The sequence below is a fragment of the Pygocentrus nattereri genome, chromosome 2 (assembly GCF_015220715.1).
Source record: "Pygocentrus nattereri isolate fPygNat1 chromosome 2, fPygNat1.pri, whole genome shotgun sequence".
NCBI classification, from domain to species: domain Eukaryota; kingdom Metazoa; phylum Chordata; class Actinopteri; order Characiformes; family Serrasalmidae; genus Pygocentrus; species Pygocentrus nattereri.
This window is the reverse complement of record NC_051212.1, coordinates 50,398,627-50,419,481: the sequence shown is the minus strand read 5'-3', so window position 1 is coordinate 50,419,481 and position 20,855 is coordinate 50,398,627. Positions and strand designations below refer to the sequence as shown.

At 39.6% G+C, this 20,855-nt stretch overlaps 1 protein-coding gene across 1 annotated transcript in view; it reads left to right on the top strand.

The window, feature by feature from the left end:
• Positions 1-312: 312 nt before the first annotated feature.
• Positions 313-20,855, top strand: part of rem2 (RAS (RAD and GEM)-like GTP binding 2) — a 42,050-nt gene continuing 21,507 nt past the window's right edge. Inside the window, exons 1-3 of the mRNA XM_017723086.2 lie at positions 313-610; positions 7,184-7,508; positions 9,175-9,248. Of these exons, the coding sequence (XP_017578575.1) occupies positions 599-610; positions 7,184-7,508; positions 9,175-9,248 (411 nt within the window). The 5' untranslated portion in view covers positions 313-598. The remainder of the gene's footprint in view (positions 611-7,183; positions 7,509-9,174; positions 9,249-20,855) is intronic.

The window sequence follows — 20,855 nt, the reverse complement described above, 5'->3', positions numbered from 1 at the left end:
CCCAGCATTTTGAAAAATGGATATAATTCCACCTTTAATGTAATTGCCTAATTAAAATTCACTAAACTGACCGATTCAAGCAGCTCATAAGAAATGCAGAGGCAAAGCGAAGCGTCGTGAAGAGGAAAAGGGACGTTATGTCTCAAATGACGTCATGCGTCAGTATTGTATGCAAATGAAGCGTAAAAAGGGCCTCAAGAACATAACATAAACACAGCGCTGGGGGGCGTGGTCATAACGCCTCTCTCCGCCCACTCCAGGAGAAGACAGGCGCGTTCATTGGCGGAGCTGCTGGGAGGGGCGTGGCTCGGCTGGTTCTTCTCGTGGCGAGCCACTACAAAGACTTTCCCGAGCAGGTGTAGTACAGCCAGCGGAGAGCTCAGAGGAGGGTCACCAGGCTGGGCACTGACCCTTTTTCCCCCCTCACGGAAAGACATGCGGTAGCGTACGAGCCGTTTTGGTGACAGAAACAGCGGCGAAAAGGAGGAGAGGAGGACGGCGACGGTACGTTTCGCGTCTTGGCGCCCGCTGAACATGTCATGGAGGGAGTTCCTCCTCACCAAGGAGCTTCTCTGTGAGCAAACAGCAACTGAGGACGATGTCGGAGCAGGTAAGGAGCTCATGAGGGTCTCCACGGTGTGGTTTAGTTGCAGCGTCTCTCGACGGCGCTGCGTGGTGTACACGCCCTCTTCCTCAGAGCGTGTTGGGGGGCTTTCGGCTTTCACACCTTTATTTAGCTCCGCGGTTCCCTACCGAGCCCCTAAGGTGATATGGTGGCTATTATTTAATAAGGCGTGGCCACAAATGTTTGTTAAGTGTTTATATGTTAATAATTGATGACCGTGAGAGTTAAGTTTCTCGTGGCCATGAAATAATACACTCACTGAGCGCTTTATCAGGTAAGCCTACCTTGATCCTGCACCCATTGTCCATTTGATCAGCTTCACTTATCAGATAGGTGGACTTTGTAGTTCTACACTTGCAGATTGTAGTCCATCTGTTTCTCTGCATACTTTGTTAGCCCCCTTCTTCAGTGGTCGGCGAAACTGTGCTGTGGTTTTATGCTGGTCTGGTTCACCCTAGCGCAGGCATGATGGTTGACCAGCGTACCAGCATTCAAAACACAACATGTCCTGGTTTCACCGGTGACCAGCCATGCTGGTCTATGCAGTTTGTTTTTTCAGCAGGGAGGAACCCCCCCAGGTCCACCACAGATCAGGTGTTATTTGGGTGGTGGATCATTCTCAGCACTGCAGTGACACTGAGGTGGGGGTGGTGTGTTAGTGTGTGTTGTGCTGGTACGAGTGGATTAGACACAGCAGTGCTTCTGGATTGAGAATAGTCCACCAACCTAAAAATATCCAGCCAACAGTGTCCTGTGGGCAGTGCCCTCTGACCACTGATGAAGGACTAGAGAATGACCAACACAAAAACGCTTTACATCTGCAAGGTGGACCAACAAGGTAGGAGTGTCTAACAGAGTGGACAGTGAGTGGACTTGAAAAACTCCAGCAGGACAGTGGAGCTGATAAACTGGGCAGTGAGTGTAGATATAAGGAAGTGGTTTTGATGAAGTGGCCAGTCAGTGTACATCACGTATATGCCAATGTATTTGAGATTGGCCATTTTCAAATATGGGGCATATATTTCGGTCATATATTAACATATACCAACATTTGTGTGTACCACGTTTAACAGTATATGATGTATGATATACTATGTACTATATATTATGATGTGATCCACATATAATGCATATGTGTCCAATATTTGCTACTTATATGTACATAACCTATACGTACATATACTTTAAAATACACGCATAACCCTTTATAATACATGTGCATCTATGGCTATATACCAGATATCCAAATGGGTTGGGTTAAATATAAGATCCATTTATTGATATTATTTTGTGCAAAACAAGTGGTGATAATAATATGAAATGAGCCTGATGTACAGTGATGATCAATAATAATTCATTGGCTACAGTGATTATTACTAGTGTTCTTATTGATTAACTACTATGACCACAGTAAGTGCTACAGTAAGTAGTACGACGGTCATCCTGTTAATGTTGATGCCAGGAGAAATGATAGTGTTATGTAGATCCACTATAGGGCAGTTACGGACAACCTCCCCTAGGCAGTAGCTCACGATCATTCGGAGACGAATGGACTTATTTGGACTTATAAGACACATCGGCTGGTGTCCTGATACTTTTAATCTGCAACAGGAAACTGTCAAACTTTAAAAGATCGTAAAAGCCAAAGTCAGTTTCTCTTTCGAATTTTCCCGTTCCACCTTAAATGTTGCAGCAGGCAGCATTTCTTGGCACCTCAGGCAGCATTTAAGGCGGAACGGTAACATTCGAACAGGAAGCTGGCTTCAGCCTCATAAAAAGTTGAAGGTTAGGAGACCTGTTAACAAGAAACTGTTCTACTTTTGAGGGAAAGTTTCCTGCTAGAGATGCGAGAGAAGCCGCTACAGCTGAGCTAAAAGTTAAAGCAGAGCGAAGTAAGTCTGCGTTTTCATTTATATTATACTTATCTAGTCTATACTAGTGCCTTAGCACATCATGTAGATTCACTATAGGGCAGTTACAGTTGCCGTGTAGTAGCTATTATTGATCTGATAAACCTCTAATTACAACAGACAGTATTAATGATGAGTCGGGACAACAAATCACTGCCATAATATTGACTATTCCTGCCATGATAATAATCCTACTGGCTATTATCCTGTTAATGGCAATAGAAATGATGTCATCATGTAGATCATCTAGTCTGACGGTTACAGTTATACTGTGATATCTGTTTTTGACTTGACGGTTCTATTAATATTAAAGACAAAAGACGGTGGAAATGATAAATAGGGTCATTATATCAGTGCATTAGCATTTGTTGTGACATCTTTGCAATGATAATAATCCTAGTAATGGTAATGACAATAGAAACTGTAGTGTCATTATGTAAATGTATTATAATGGCTATTATTATATGGCATTCAGGATCCATGTAACCATTCAGACGGTTCTGTACAGTATATAAACAGTGTGTTTACTAACGAATCCTTGAATAAGCATTTTTTGTTCTGTATTTCATTAAATAATCCTGTCTATATTAATAACCATAGACAACAGTAATGATAGGCACAGGTTTTATATGAATATACATATATTGTAGTAGTGTTACACTACAGTGATCCAGTTTTACTATGATGATGGCCAAATTAATATTAATATCAAAAGTTATTGTAACTAAGAACTTTAGAGCAGTGTGCTGTTTTTGCCATGTTGATTTTCCTGTCCATGTTAAGTGTAAAGATGAATATAGTGATATTTACTGTCAGTATATGTTGGTGGTGTTTTATTATTACAGTTGCAATGTGTTAATGCAATGCTTTTTAAGGTGGACTGAAGTAGCTCCGCGCACGACTTTGCATCTGCCTCCTGTTGTCTTCTTTACAATCAATTATGATTAATTAATTAGCTCATTGCAATTAGTGTAATTGGTTGCATGCGTGTGTTTGGGTGCGTGAGTATTGAGCTTCTAGTGGTACATTGGCCTGACACAGTCCTCTGCACACCTGCAGTGCTAAGCCTGGGTTAATTGCTGCATTAATATTGATGGCAGTTGCCTGTGTAACCCCAGCACAGAACCCCTTGGGTCCATCTATTGTTTAAGGGTAAAAGAGATTAATCTCTCACCAGTATTGAGTTTCCACGGCCCAGTTTGTACTTAAGACCATTGTGTTCGGGGATGGATATGTAAATGTGCTAAATGGGCCTGCTGTGAAACAAGGCATTCTAGAGGACTGAGAATTGTCTTATTTAGACGACACTCAGGTCTATGTTGGTGTCATCACCTGCCATAAAGTCATGGATGAATATGTCTCTTTAAACCTGAAGATTAGCAAACTGGCATGCTCTTAATAGCTTTTATACAAGCTCTAATCTCTAGGTCAGGGGTCGGCACCGTGTGGCTCTTTTCTTGTCCTGATGTGGCTCCACGGCAGGATTAGATCTGTAGGTACAAATAAAATAATCCTCCTTTTCAGTCAAATTTTCAGACAAAGCTCTGCTGATCATTAACAATACACTGTCTTAAACACTGGAGTTAATGGAGCCTACAACGGCTAATTCACCCTCAAACCCTGAAGGTTGGCGCACAGACTGCTGGCTGCCATAGCAACGCAGACAACCTCCCCGAGGTAGTAGCTAACAAAAAGGTGGACATTGATAATTAGGAGACGAAAGGGCTTATTTACAGTTATAAGCACTTAAGCTGGTTTCTGGATATGTTTGATCTGCAACGAGACACCGTTAAACACTAAAAGATCATACAGCTGAAGTCATTTAGATTTAGACCTTAAATGGTGCAGCAGGCAGCATTTAAGATGGAACGGGATAATTAGAACAAGAATCTGGAGAATGGGAAGCGACTTCAGCCTCGTAAAAGTAGCTGAAAATTAAGAGACAGTTTGCAAGAAACCGTCCTACTTTTGAGGGAAAGTTTCCTGCTAGAGATACGAGAAAAGCAGCTGTAGCATACTTGGACATATTTACAGCCAAGATGGTAAAATGAACATAAAACATTGTGGCTCTCAAGTTGGTTTGATATTTATTGGAAGGACAAAATGGCTCTTCTTAGCATTTGGGTTGCCGACCCCTGCTCTAGGTTATGTTGCCTTGGTATTAATATTTATGAAATTTCATTCTATCATTCTCAATCTTGGAGTTATCTTTGGTCCCCTTTCACTTCCACTTCAGTTCTATAGTTAAGACATCATTTTTCCATTTCAATACCATTGCAAAGCCTTCAGCCCTTATTTAGCCTAAAAGATGTAGCCATGCAATCTCCATAGACAAACAGGGGGTCTTGCTGAAAGGCTCTGTGACTTTAAACACTGTCATAAGGTGCCACCTTTGCCTCCAGTTAGTTCATGAAATTTGTGCCTTGCTACATCTGCACCTGTCAACTGTTCTATTATTGTGAAAAGAGAGCATCTGGAAACAACAGCAGCTTTGATGTGAGGTGGTAGACTACACAAACTCACAGAGCCGGACCGCCGAGTGCTTTAAAAATTGCTCTAGAATTGTTCTAGACTGCTTTTGGAAGCAACATCAACATAAGTGTGTTCAGAACGTGAGATTTGATTCCATGGCTAAGCAGCTGCACACAAAGCCTAAAAAAATCAAATAAAAGTGATAATGATGAAACTTTTTCAGAGTTTTTCACAGTGGTGGTGACCAGAACCATTTGTTGGAAGAGTTTAATGCCTCTAAAACCTGCCTCATAAAGTTATTAAATGAAATAGTTATGAATATGCTGCTGGACGCCTTAGACATTGATCCTTATTTATCAAAGTTATGCAACAATAGTGACTGCATTTAATAACGTACAAACTGTGTCTGAATCAATAAACTTTCCTACGGCATGGAAACAAGCCAAGATTTGAGCTTGAGTGTGTGAAATCAAGCGCTAACCTACTAGTACCTCATTTACATATCATTTACATGAAGCACACTCTAGTTAATGCAGATGTTTCAGTAGTGAGCCAGTAAAACGACAGCATTCAGCAGCTTGTGAGCCAACAGCTGTGCTTGTTAAAATTGACAACCTAAGTGTTAAATTTATGACAACTACAAAAAGAATAAAATGTGAAGTAAACAAAATGCCTTGTCGTTTTTAAGATGCTAGAATAATGTGATTGTGTAGTGTGGTTGTTTTCCTAAAAAAACATTTAAATGCTGTATTATTGCAATTGATAAGCTGTTTAAGCTCTAAGGGTGGTGTTGGTAACATAAAATACACAGGGTAATGAAAAAAAACATATTTTTAAAAATCTTTTCATGGTAAGGAGGTGCGTGTAGGGCATTGTAAGGCAAAATAATACCTAAAGAAAACTTCTTTTACCACTATCAACATTACATTTCGTTTCTCTACAGTGCAACATTTTGCCATAACGCTCTGAAAGACTGTACATCTCAACAATTATACTGACATTTAACTGACTAAATTTGAACATGACTTGCGTCTTTCATATAACATAGCGTGAGTACAGTAAACAAATCCTGACTGAATGTATTCATAAGTTCCCCCACTTCATTATAATCTAACCTCAGTAGATTATTGATGTAAACTTCATGACTAGCAGTGTATTGACCTAAATAATATATCAGTCATAAAATCTTGGCTCGCTGATATTCACATGACTGCACATATGGCTTGTCACATCCTGTGGAGTCTCCGGTCAATTCTTTTCAATATTCAGCATTTTCAGACAGCATTTTTGTGTATACGCTACAGCTCACTGCCGCCTGCTTGTTCTGTGACACTGAAATAAGATGACATCTCTGCTGTTAATCTGACCACTGCAAGAAATTTGACCACTGCTACACTTCCCTAATGCTGTACTTGTACCAACTGATGAGAAATATAGAGAAATGCTAATATATTGTTGATATAGCGTCTACTATTAAAATGATAAATCATCTGAAACAATGACTAGAATCTTTTTTCTCTTATTTTTCCTTAGATTATAATGGAAAATGCTATCTGTTATATTGGTTTATTTATGTTTTCTATCAGTAGTCCTCTTAAAGTACAAAGTCAGTTCCAGAATTTTGGGAACACTATTTGAAATGTGAATAAAAACAAAAAAGCAGTGATTTGCAAAGACATTTTGATCTGTATTTAAACACAAGCAATACAACTTATTTGTGAATCTACTCTCAATGTAAAACTGACGTATGAAATATGTAAAACATTTTAAAAGAGATGATTTAATCATGCTTGGGTGTAAAAAGCCAGTCCTTGGCATGGGCTTGGGACTACTTTGACAAACCGTTGTCAACTGTCGCTGCATCCACAAATAAAGGTTAAGACTGTACTGTGCATGGCAGAAGCCATATGTCAGTGATGTCCAGAAACGCCGCCATCTTCTCTGGGCTCAAGCTCATCTGAAATGGCCTGATATACAGTGATGTGGTCTGGTGTGTCAACCTTTCAGATTGTTTGTGGAAGTAATGGAGGTGCAATGAAGTTAAGGACCAGACTGTTACCAGCGTAAAGTACAAAATCCAGGGTCTGTCATGGTGTAAGGCTGTATTAGTGAGTAACTTGCACATCAATTTTTTTAAGACCTTAAAGTTTATTGCACATTTTCTTGTGTTTTACAGGGTTATGGATTGACTCTATCTGCTGCACCCCCGCTTCGCAGAGGAAGCACCCCGCTACCAATCAAACACCAGCTAAAGCGGGGGGAGGCTGTCTCAGAGGACTATGACTGGACACCAGGTGTAAATGAGCCCACCCCTCCACCGGTCAGCAGCAGTGACATCAAGGATGCACTGCCACCCCCTAAGCCCCCACCGCAGAAGTACCACGGGCCCCTAAGAATTGTTCTACTGGGGCAGAATGGGGTGGGCAAATCCTCACTGGCACTCTCTCTTGCTGGGCTGTCTGACAGATCTCTTTCTGTTGATTCTGAAACCCAAGCAAGCGGTAAGAAACATTTACCATTAGTGTCAATTCAGACCAAAATTAAATTTACAACATTTTTGCTATTACCCCAAATTTAACTTGTGGATATTTTTAGATCAGAAGCAAAAGTGGAGCTTGATTTTCATCTTTGAGAGAGAAGAATAAAGCTTTAAGTACTATTCACCTGATGGTTTTGGTGTTCTTGTACTTGATGGCCATTTTGACTGGAAATGAAATAATTGAAGGGTGGCCTGTGACTTTTTTGCACAACTGAACCTTTGCTTTCACCTACACAGTTAAACCGGTATTCATTTTAAGACTTCTTATTCAGTATCAGCTTTTAAAGATTGTGCAATACCATTTTTTCATCTGTAATACTGTGCTGGTATTGAAACCTTGATACTGATTGGCTGGTACTAATCAGATTTTTTCTACTACGCTTTAAAATGTGTTCGTGTAAGATGAGCATCTAAAAGTAGGCTATCTACTCGAACACCCACAGGAAGTAATACACAGACAACAATATATTGCATGATTTGAGTCAAGCCAGATTCTGTGCAAGATTGGATTGGATTCATTCTTTTCTCCCTTTAACATTTGCTTCAGCATTTTCTGCTGATATCAGCCCAGTTAGATTAGATTCAGCCTTATTGTCATTGTGCAGAGTACAGGTACAGAGCCAATCAAATGCGGTTAGCATCTAGCCAGAAGTGCAAAATACAGTATTATTTACATGTACAGTACAGAAGGATGGTACAGTGATTAAAAACAATAGATATGCAAATATAAATATAATATATAATTTTATGTATGTGTGTGTGTGTGTGTGTGTGTGTGTGTGTATATATATATATATATATATATATATATATATATGTATATATTTCTTTTGGTCCGTTTATCATGAAATTTACACACAATGTAGAGAGCAATGGGACTTTACAGATTATGTCAAAAACAACAAAACTGGAGATATGAGGTTTTCCTCTGACAGCAGCGATATACAGAATTAGTGGAGGGCATAAAATGGGTTGTAAGTCGTGTGAGAGCAGCATGTCTCTGCTCTCAGAACTTTACAGGAGAAGGAAAAAACCTACTTTAATTCTAATGCAAGTCAATGGAACCCGATAATTTACAGAGTAATTTTGGGCCGTTTCTAAATTTGCACACGATCTAAAGGACAACGGGTATTATTATAATTACATCAAAAATTGAAAAACGTCAAAAACAGAGGAACGAGGTTTTTTTCTGACCGCAGCAATATGTAAAATATAAGTATGCAGAGAAAACTCGTACAGTAAATGATGAATCCGTGCCATCTCTAGCCTTTGCAGTTGTGGATGAAGGAGTTACGCAAGATCTAAAAGGCCTTGGCTCGCTCAGTGAGTCAGTATCTGCTGCCCCTCATCCGACAGGCACAAAATGAAGAGAAGATTACCAGCAAGGGGCTCTCGAGGGGTTGATTGGAAAGTCTGAGGGTTATGTCACGATGGCATTCATCTCATACCGTAGCCTTTCATCTGTCTTGTGGATTTAATAGGCTGCCAGATAACAAGCTTTCACATTCAGATGGAAGCGTGGCTTCTGTTCAGTGACAGAGTGCATCTCGACCCAAGCAGATTGTTTATAATGGAAGGGCAAGACTAAAGAAAGAGATTTGTGAGGGATAAATCTGTTTGTTTTGTAGATGAGGGGTATCAGCGGAGAGTGACAATAGATGATGAAGATAGCTCCATCTTGGTGTATGACAACTGGAAGCAGGTGAGTCATGCACGTGCAGATGCACAGCGTTTTGCAAGCCTGTGTATCTGTCGTTCCCTCTTACACACTGCTGTCTGGAATTGGTTGTCACCGACTACATTAACACTGCCACTCCAGTATTCCGATCTCCAGTCCGTGGTGGATGGATGTTCACTGACAAATGAAATTAGCGTCTGTGTGATGGAGAGAGGAGTGGAAATGCAAAGACCTAAGAAAAAGAACCCAGGACTTCTGTTTACTGTTTGAAATCGCATCGGAAAGTCGATTTAAAGAGGTGCAGAATGTACTGTATCACGTGTAAAGTGGATGTAAATAATCCCACAACTGCACTGCATGGCTAACAGTATGTGAACATCACACCTATATGAGCTTGTTGGACGTCCCATTTCAGAACCATGGGCATTAATATGCAGTTGGCTACCATCTGGCGTGCAATCGACATTCCATTCATTCTTTTTCCTGTTGAATGTCTCCACGACCTGAACTTTTAGCTTAAAAAAACGTTCTTTTATTCTATGTCATTGTTATGGTAAAGGTGCTTTTTGCAGTTCATATATTGAAATAAGTAGATGTGGAAAGAGAAACTCTTCTTCATCTTCATCTTTTTAGCAGAGGCCATTTGGCTTTGTGCTAACGTCCTATATTGGATCTAGTCGTTAACTCGTTATCATCTAGTCTGGAGCACCTGTTCCAACTGAAGAGAAGCAGCCCAACCTGGGATACTCCCACCATTATGCTTCACAGTAGGCATGATGTCGTTTAGCTGATGAGCTCTGCTGTCATTGCACTAAACATATCTTTTAGGATTCAGGTCAAAAACCTAAACCTTTTTCTTCTCAGATTGTTTTGGGTGATTTTAAGGATCTTTTTGGTGAAAACTGGTCAGTACTTGACCAAACCTCCTCTAGTTTTTTTTAACATTACTGTTGGCCTCCCTGATCATTTTGTTTTGTCTTGGCATCCACTTTTTAGGATGTCCCTGTGGTGCCACAAGTTCATCGTGAGAATATGATTAATATGCTGTCATTCATTTGAAAAGCCTTAGAAAACGGTTCAAAGATTTCTCACAGTTTGTAAACAACTAAATAAGAGGAGTGGCATCTTAAATTTGGTTGCAGCTCAGTTGTCACCCGTTGTTTAATGGTTCTTTTCAAAAGCAGATGAGGGGAAAAAAGGGACTGTGCAGCGCCCTGAGGCAATGACAGGCCTGTTATTGGTTGTTTCTTTTGCCTCTGTTTCCTTTTCTTTAGAAGAAATTGTTTTCTATCCCATGTAATTTGTTCCACTTAAGTTACAGCAAGAGCCGGGGGGCCTTCTGCGGTTCTCGCTCCATTTTATCTTTCTGTGAAATCAGAAGGGGCCAGACCCAAGCAAACCACAACTTATTGCCTTCGAGCAGACATTGTATAACAAGACTCTGTACTGAATATCTACAACACAAAGTGCGATTAAAGGTTGTGGACAATCCAAATGTAACTATCCAAAGTCAAAATGGTGATTTATATTTGTGATTCTTTAGTTTAAGGTCATTAAACGTATCAAACGTAGCTCATTTATCGTAGGTGTCATCATGGTCTATGTCAACATTAGGGCCAGATCGATAGGACCAATTTCTCAGTCATACTGATTTAAAGGAGCTAAAATTTATGGTTTAAAATGAAAAATTTTAATTAAACAGCAACTCACTAAATTCAAATTGATAGCAACTCCCAAAGACCTACAAATAACTGTAAAACTTTACAACTTGTTACTTTTAAGCAGGTAAATAACATGAACTCAATGTACAATGTTGATGTGTGGAACTAAATCCAGCTGGATTAGTATTATACCAACATTTTAGCACAGGAGCCCAGTGTTGCCTAAACATTCTGTGCTTCTAGACTGAAAGAAGTATATCATCTGATTAAATCATTGGTCAGATTGAAACATGTTGAGTGCTGATGTATTTTAAAGGAAGTAACCTGATTCTGTTGTAGACACATTGTGGCAGGTCCTTAAAATCTTAATTTGTTTGAAACGACGTTTTACAAATGAAAGGCTTTAATGAGTCTTATGTCGTGCTAAATGTAAGTTCATGTGAGATTTTTAGGATCGAGACACGTCTCGTTTGATGTTTTCAAGAATCTTTACATTTTTCACATTTGAATAATACTGGGTTGCTATCGTAATGCAAGAGCATGCATTTAACTAATGACAATAAACAAAAATCTAAATTATGTTGAGACAAACATATTGAATTTAACACATTTAAAATATATCGTATTATTAACAAATAAAAAGGGGAAATCTTTTATCCAATGCAGGTTAAAATGGTCCTTTTCCATAAGGTATGAGTAACATTTTGTGTAATATATTGAGTAATATATTTTGTGATGACTGATGATTTTTTTTTTTTTGCTATAATTAAAACAGCTATACTTCACTCACTATAATAATATAGCAAATAAAAATTTTGTTTTATTTTATTGAACCTATCCCAAACAAATACAAGACCCATTTATTATTGCACAAATTTGCAATAATAAATGGGTTTATTATTGTTTCAGTTTCAGCATCACAGTTTAACAGAGGAGGTGCATATTAATTTAGAATTTCCATATATATTAGTAACAGTACTTATTGATGCTTCACACGTTCAGCTGTCGTGTTTGAAGTTATGATTCGATTATGTTGTGAGGCGTCCCTGAGTGTGTGTGTGTGTGTGTGTTTCAAGCAGTTGTACAGCAGAGTTAAATCGCTCCCACTGTACACAAGAAGTTGAGGTTCAAGCCCTGCTAAGAACAGCAGCTGCTCTCGGACTGCACGTGCAGTGTAGCTTGATCCCTTCTGTTTTCCCAGGCTTTACTGATTTGTTCTTCATGGACACCGATCCCATCATGACGTTGATTCAAATCTGATTCATTGCGCTCTGAACAAAGAAATAGTAACAGATATAATGTGCATATTTATTCACTAATACAAGCAATAATACAGCGTTTTACTGAATTTTGGCCTTAGTTTTCTTTCTGACTTTCAGATTTACCTTCATATTTACAAAGAAATGCTGATCTTGAATACCCTTTCCCTGTGAGCCATTCAGTCTCGTTTCCTTCTTAGCATCTGTGTGACTGAATAATTCACTTTAGTCCTTGTTTTGACTCAAAAAGATTTAGGTCATGCCAGTTCTGTCTGCCCTCCTCTGCCCATCCTCCTTTACCCACCTCCTTTGATGTCGCTTTCTCTTCCTCTCATATGATTTTCAAGGTTTCATGATGGGCTGTTAACACATCCTCTACGGAGACCACATTTCTGTCAATTTTAATGCTCAGTTACTGCTTATTGCTGACTTTAACACACACACACACACACACACACACACACACTCACACACATTTTCTAAGCCGCTCCTCCCTCAGGGTCGGGGGGGGGGTGCTGGAGCCTATCCCAGCGGTCATCAGGCGGAAGGCAGACTCTAAATATTGGGGGGAAAGATGTAAAATGTTGCCTGTGCAAAAGTTATGGTACATTTTATATTTATTTTTTTATGTTAAAAGCAAACTGCACTAAATTGTGCAAAGCATGTATATTTGCTCACTGTAAAGACTTCGGAAATCGGCCGGGATCATTTTCCACACCTCCAAAGTTGGTTGAATGTTCTGTTTCTCGCATTCCAAGTAATCCTAACCGTGTTTACTGATGCTGAGGTCTGGACTCTGGCATGGTCAGTCCGTTGTTCTTAGAACACTAGCAGCTTCTTTGTTTGATGTGCAAATGTTCTTTGGCTTTTTAACAGCTACACGTCCTTTCAGACCCATAGCGCTGATCGTCTTACAGTGGAAGGGTGGACAGTAACACCTGTGGACTTTTTGAGATCTGAAACAAGAGTGGAGCTTGATCTTTCTCTCAAATATGAAAGTTCTAAGTGCTGTTTATCTTATGGTAGCAGTTTTGCTGATCTATCAGATTTTGCAGCTGGTTGTTAGGAGTCTCCTTTTTCTGTATAGCTTGGATTGGAGAGTTCCTTTGACCTTCCTTCTTTCTTATATAAGTGGATTATTTTACATTAATATCCTGAGAAATCTTCTGAAAAATTAATAACTTGTACTTAATGTCTGTTTTGACTAGAAATGGAATAAATTTTGATGTACATAGATTATAATTGATTATAACTTGATGCCACTAATTGATGTCACTTTCAAATTGATGCCTTCAAGTTCATGATGCATCTGTAATGTATTATAAGTGCTTCCCATAAGTAATGGGACAATTGCACATGTTGTGATGGACTTAGAATGAAATGGTGATTATGATGTTAAATTGTCAGCTTTAACTAGAGGTTATTTACATAGGAATCCGAGCCCTTTTAATACATCCTGATGCCCGGTGCTTAGTTACAAATCCCTTTCACATCTGTGTCACAGATGTGCTTGTATGATTTGGATCAGGTTAATCTTCATCTCTTCATCTCTGCATCTGCCCATCATTTTAGAGATTTGTTATCTTCTCTTGCTGACTTATCATAGAATGCATTCTTCCCTTTATAGAAGCCTTAAACACGGAGTCTTCTGGAGTGTTCATGACCTGTTTTTCTTTGTGCTTGGATGTATTCGGTCATCCACTATGGATACTATGGGCATCTGTGGCCTGCCAGTTTGTCAAGTTTGCCAGTGTGACCTGTTTTTGTTTTTCAAAAGATTTTTTCCAACTTAATAATAAAAAACTTAATAAACTCAATAATCGTAACTGTTGTTTTAGGCACAAAGTATTTGAATTGAACATAGCAAGTCTGGCTTCTTTACAGTGCTGGTGATGGAAACCAGGGATCATAAGTTTCAAGTTTATTTGTCATTTGCACAACGTGTTGAGGTGCTCATGCTTGAAATGCTTTTTATATATATATATATATATATATATATATATATATATATATATATATATATGCGTGTATATATATTTCAAGAAACAATTACTGAGAAAGGGAAACCAGACAAGAAAGAAGAACGTTTGCTAATTAAAGAAGCTGCTGGTGGTCTCAGAACAATGGACTGCCCACCCCCAGAGTCCAGACCCCAACATCATTGAATATGTTTGGGTTTACTGGGATTGTGAGAAGCAGAAAATGCAACCACCTTCTCAGCCTGAACTTTGGAGGTGTGGATAAATATACCTGCAGATTTCTAGGTTAATTGAAAACAGGTCTCCTGAAAAGAATGGAAGCTGTAATGAATGTAGAGAGTGGACACTGGACATTCTGGAATGTCCCCCTGACCCACCCCACCCTCCACCGTCCCCCCCCCACCCTTTGAAAAATTATTTTTTTTTATTTAATGAATTATGTTCTTTCTTCAAGGTTGTTTTGCGATCGCATGAAGTTAACCTGGGGAATTGTGGGAAGCAGGATTTAGTTTGTGTTGAATTAGGTCACTTCTGCTGTAGACTATCCACTAGTGCTCTAAACCAAAAGCAGGCACCGGTCACCTTGTTCTTCACCTTCACTGAGCCTGCCGGACATATGAGTCAGTCACTCAGGCCTCTACGAACACATGACCCTGTGGAGGACTGCATACATAGACCGAGCAAACATGGAATATGCTGGAAACAGAGGCGGTCTTGCATTCACAAATATATACTGTACATCTTCATTTACACACACTTAGCTTTATGTATGCACACTGACCCACTCACACACTCACACACGCCTGCTCCCTTAGAGTCTAGACCGCCTAGATTCGCCCCGAGACTTGAAGTGCTTTTGACAGCAGGAGGAAAGAATGGTTTTAATAAGTCATCCACTTTCCTAAAATAGCCGGTCATACGGTCAGCTACATCCTCATGCTCACGCTTCAGTGTCCTGTCACTGCTCTCAGCCGTCAGCGCTGGTGCGTGTTTACGTCACGCACCCTTACTCCTGTTTTTCCTGCTCTTTGCTCTGGAGATGAGTTGTGGCAGGCCATCTGAATGTGCACGCGGTGAACACTTGAAATCTGACCAACCTGTTTCAAAGCTGCCGTGTTCACTCCATTATCCAGTAACATACCTCAGGGTCTGCCTCAATGCAGGGTACGGGAAGGACTCGCCACAGTTTAGCACGTTCCCCTGAGATCTTCTGGACAATATAAGCTGCTGTACTGATTGACCTTCAGTATTTACTTGAGCTCACATAAAGCTGCTAATTGGTAACTTTACAGAAGAAGGAAATAAACATACTTTACGTTGATTTACACTAAAGGTAATCAGACTTTTTTCCAAGTAATTCTTCATTTTGTTCTGTTCATCTTGAAATTTACACAAAAAATAACGGGCAGCCAGCATTTTCCAATTATGTCAAAAACCAGCAAACAAAGACAAAAATGGAGATAGAAGAATTTGTTCTGAGGTTTGTTGTATGAATGAGTGCAACTAGCCATTTACACACCGTTATGGCATTTGGCAGACGCTCTTATTTAGAGCAACTTGCGGTTTTGGTCGTGTCGTAGAGGAAGGTGAATCTAGCATTTAGCCCATGTCGCCCATTTGGTACATAAGGTAATGTGGAACCACTCAACAATGGTTCTATATAGTACCAAGAAGGGTTGTTCTATTCTAACAATAGAAGAATAGAACCCTTTCTCAATACAAAAAACCTTTTAATAACGGAAAGGGTTCTTTGAATGTTCATGGCTCTATATAGAACCATTTTCTTTACTACAGAACCAATGAAGAACCATCATTCTTAAGTATGTAGCTCAAGAGCATCTTGCATTCTACTCCTATAGATGTGGTGGAACAAGCGTTTCCACATCATTTAGCGCGTTCATCAGGTTTGATCAAACTAAGTCTTCACAGTCTCACTGTTTTTAGCTTTAAAGTAGGAGGTGAAATAAGCTACGCTGTGACTAGAGCAGTGATGTTAGTTAAGGTAACCCATGGTCAGCGTTAGTCTGTTTATATTATACACTATAGATTGATGGCTTTTCTCTTTGTGAGTTTTAAGCCAGGTCACCTACTATGGCTTTTGTAGTTTCATTTGGGGTTTGATTCAAATCAAATCAAATTTATTTGTAGCGCTTTTTACAACGGATGTTGTCACAAAGCAGCTTCACAGAATTTCAGAAAAGACAAAGTTTCAACAGGACTGTAAGAATGTACAGAAACCCCCCCAGTGGGCAAGCCAGGGGCAACAGTGGCAAGGAAAAACTCCCTCAGAACTGAGGAAGAAACCTTGGGAGGAACCAGGCTCACCAGGGGGGACCCATCCTCCTCTGGTCAAACTACCTACAAGTGATTATACTACTAATATTAATAGCAGTAATATTGATATTAGGAATAACTAGGAGTCTCTGAGGACTTCAGTGTAGGGTGGGCAGCTCGTCCAAGGTAGGTGGCGGTAGCTGGGGCATGGGCAGCTGGTCTGAAGTGGGTAGCAGGAGGGCTCAGCAGTCGGTCATCCTTCAGTGTCCAGCCGGACATATGGGTGATTGTATACTCGGAAAGAAAGCAGGGAGATGGAATTAGTTTTATTCTGTCTGTTTGTACATAAACAAGGAATGTAAACATCTACAGACTGTGGTTAACAACTCCAGCAGATCTGACTGTGACAGCATAACTAACAGGAGAGAACCAGAAGGACACAGACACGGCAGCACTCTGAAACAGTTCGGCATCCCTCCAATCCACCGTCCACAAACCTGAGTGCCCGCCTGCGAGCAGGTCCCGACAGCACCAGCGTCTCAGTTTACTATAATTCCCTGTGTCCATGGACCCCTGGATCTGCTGCCTTTATCTAAGGGAGAACATTAGCTACCAAAAGCTAAACTGAACAAGTGAGTTTTCAGCCTAGTCTTAAAGATTGAGACCGTGTCTGAGTCCCGAACAGTTTCTGGAAGATCATTCAAGTGCAGCCAATGTATTTATGAACTATTTGCTTGTTGTTGAGCTGCGGGAGCAGTCTGGTCAATATATTTATTTCATTTTTGTATGCTGTGAGCTTCTACAGACCATCTAGATTCCATTCTATTATCCACGAATATGCTACAGGGCCAGTCTAACTGCAGTTTAATGCAGGAAGAGTATGTGAAAAATTGCATTAAATGGACAAATTCGGTACACTGCCCAAGATGTACTCCGAAATAAATGAAGGATTTGAGATGGTGGATTACATTTCAATGGATCGCTTTTATTGGTGGAAGTGAAACAGAACAAGACAGTAGACATCAAATATCTTGACAGTTTACATAATGCTAGCTTGGGGCTATTTGCTTTATCTCATCTGGAGTACCATGAAAATTTGATTTCTGGACAAAGTAGGGATGAAAATTTTGGAAACTTCTTTTGACCAATAACCAACCGTTAATAGTCAGCAATTAAATGTTAATAGGCAAGAATAAAATCAATGGCTCATCAAAAACGCAATTATAACATGAACAGTTCCAGGTTCTTAAATCTGATTTAAATGTTTAAAGCCTTGGTGAAACACTTGATATACACATACTTTTGAGTGTACACATCAACTGTATTCTGTATATACTTACATAAGACCCCGTTTTTGTTTAAACCATGCATAAAATGTTCATGATTACATGAACTAATTGATTTCTACTTTCTAAAGATGGAAAGATCTACTTGCCACTCCTTTGTAGCCCAAGATAAAAGGAACATTGAAATATAAATGTCATGACCAGGCCTAGCTTTGGCTCAGTGTTCCTCAGCAACTATGCAATGCTGTCACTGTCCACAAGTCCCTCTCTATAATTTGCCCACCACTGTGTGATTTCCTCACATTGCCGTGCGCCATACTTTCTCTCATAGAACATGGACGAAGTGGTTGTCCGTCTGATCATTTGAAGATTTGTGCTTCCGATATGGTTCATCATTGTAATTGTGCTGTTGGCCTCTCAAAAAGTGGTCCTGACCTGAAAATGAACCTGTGCTTCATTTTTAGGGGGCATATCCAGCAGAACGAATTGCCTATTGTGTTGTCATGCATACATCTAAAAATTCGTCCTCAACTTGAATGATAACCTCTGTTCAGGTAGAAACTCTTGAGTGGAAATGGAATTAAATGAAATTAACTTTTTAAAACTTAGCATTGGCCGTTCCATTGTTTACTGGACGGTCACTACATCAAAGAACTCCTTTAACTTCGGTGTGCTTTGGACTCGCACTCACTGTCCAGGGTCTGCTCCGGTGTATAATGACATTCATACCCGCTGCAAATTAATGCAGCTAGAGTACATGGAAAAATTGCATTAAATGGGTGAATTACATTTTCTAAGACCGACTTTGAGCTAAACAGAACGACTTGAGAGAGTGCATTGAATTTCAATGAATCGCTTTTCTTGCTTTTACTGGAGATGAACAGAACATAGTCTATTAAAATGCGGGAATGCCACACTGTGCGACATACTGCGGGTCAGTCCCACCGCAAGCCGGGTGCAGAAAGAAGTGGGGGGATTTGGAACATTACTCAAAATCTCTGAAGTTAATGAGAAGATGTCAATTGATGAATTAAGTTTCAGTGAATGGCCTTTGCTGGGGAACGTGAAACAAGACATGACTGTCTGCTGCTACAAATAAGAAGCAAAAGCTAGTAGACACCAATTAGCATGACATCATTTACATAATGCTAATTTGGGGCTATTTGCTTTGGCCCAGCAGTTGTATCATGCAAATTAGAGTCTCTAGTGAAAGTATTCCTTCAACCCTAGTGGGCTGTGAACTCCTACAGACAATCTTTAGTGAAGGAAGTTAAATGGAGTATGACTGTCTACTAAAGTGCTAGAACAGCCAATGAGAAGTGAAGGCCAGTAGACACCAATTAGCATTAAACAGTGCTAATTTGGAGCTGTTTGCGCTTTGACAATTCAGAGTTGTTGGCTTCCCCAGCTGTTTGGGGGAACATGAAAATTTGATTCTGGTCAAAGTTTTCCTTCAACCCTGGTAAACTTAGTGGTCCTATAGACTGTGTGGTGTTACTCGATGCCTTTCCAACAGGACACCCAGGAGAAAGGATGGCCATTATTAATAGATTACAGGAGTGAATTATTAATGCTATTAACAGCATGCAGCATAGCCCACAGGCCAGTACAGAAGTTCATACCACACTGCATGGAATTCATTTGGGTAAACATAAAGAATAAAGAATGTTTACTGTGTGTTTTTATATGAAAGGTGTTTTGGCTGAAGGTGTGAAAAGTTTCAGGCCACAAAAAGTTTCCACATTTCCGTATTAGCGCCTGGCTATCATGTCTTCAGCTCATTTTGGATGTCAGCATGTTGCTGAATGCTAGCAAAAGTACATTTATCGTACTCCCCTTGGAACATCACATGGACCGTAGGGAGCGACATATTGATTAATTACATGGGTCTTCTATTGAAGGATGCCTAGAAATACATCAGCGTGGTTTTTATTTGTGCAGAAAATCAATGAGTCAGTTCACTTTCCCGTCTGTGCTGGATGTCATTTGCAAGTAGTCCTGGTACACTTCAGAGGAAACACCTACCTTCTATTTTCACTCACTTTATGAGGCCCTCCTACTTCGTATGCACTACAGTGGTCCAGAAAAGTATTTAGATATTTGAAATCATAAGCTTTAATGTAGTTCTTTTGATTCCTTCGTAAAAAGTTGAGCACAATGATGTTCTGAATTTAAACATTCATTTAAAACTGAATTTAAAATATTCAGAAAAACTTAACAGTAAATTTGGCCTGTGCAAAAGTGGTATATTTTTATGTTTTGTTTCATTTTGTCCAAATGGCAGAAATTGTGCACTAAAATTGACAAAAAAAAGTCATATTTAAGTTTATTTCTCTGTAGAAGATGCATTACTTCTTTTACTTAGAAAATCAACAAGGCTTGTAACTTTAGCAGGGATTTAAACTTTTGTGTATGACCTATATATTTTCCTAATCAGGCTACAGAAGTTTATCCCTGTAGTAGGAGTTTTTTGGCCCACGCAAGGCAGCCAACCAGAAGAGCTCGGTCTGGGTCTTTTCACTCCCTGGTTTTTGAACTTAATACTGGTAACAATCTGGACAGTCTTTTGGAAATCTGGAATTCTATTAATTCCATAAACCAAAATCTGGAAGGTTGATTCATCAGACCACAAAACATGTTTCCACTTTGCATCAGTCCATTTCAGACGAGCTCAAGCCCAGAGAAGTCGGCAGCGTTTTTGGATGCTGTTGACCTATGACTTCTACTGTGCATAACACAGTCTTAGCTCACATTTATGGATACAGCGTAATACTATGTATGTCTATATATGACTATATATTCTCCTGTTCAGCCCAGAGAAGCTTAGCCCTGCCCATTTATGCTGAAGTAAGGTGTATTTCAGCCCATACAGGGCAGCCAGCTAGAACAGAGCTGAAGCTGCAGTAATAAAACAGTCTGTTCAATTTGAAGGGATGATGAAAGGTTGAAAATGGTCATGTTAAAATCAATTTTGACTGTTTTTGGTGCATAAAACCATAAAATTAATCTAAGGGTAAAATAACACAAGAAAAATGAAGGATATGGGATGATATTTGTGGTATTTGTGGTATATTACAGCATAACACATTGAGGTAAAAACATAATAAAGGTCTTAAATGCAATTTTAGGGACAATTGAAATTTTAAGATACCTTGTAGATGCTCCTTGTAGA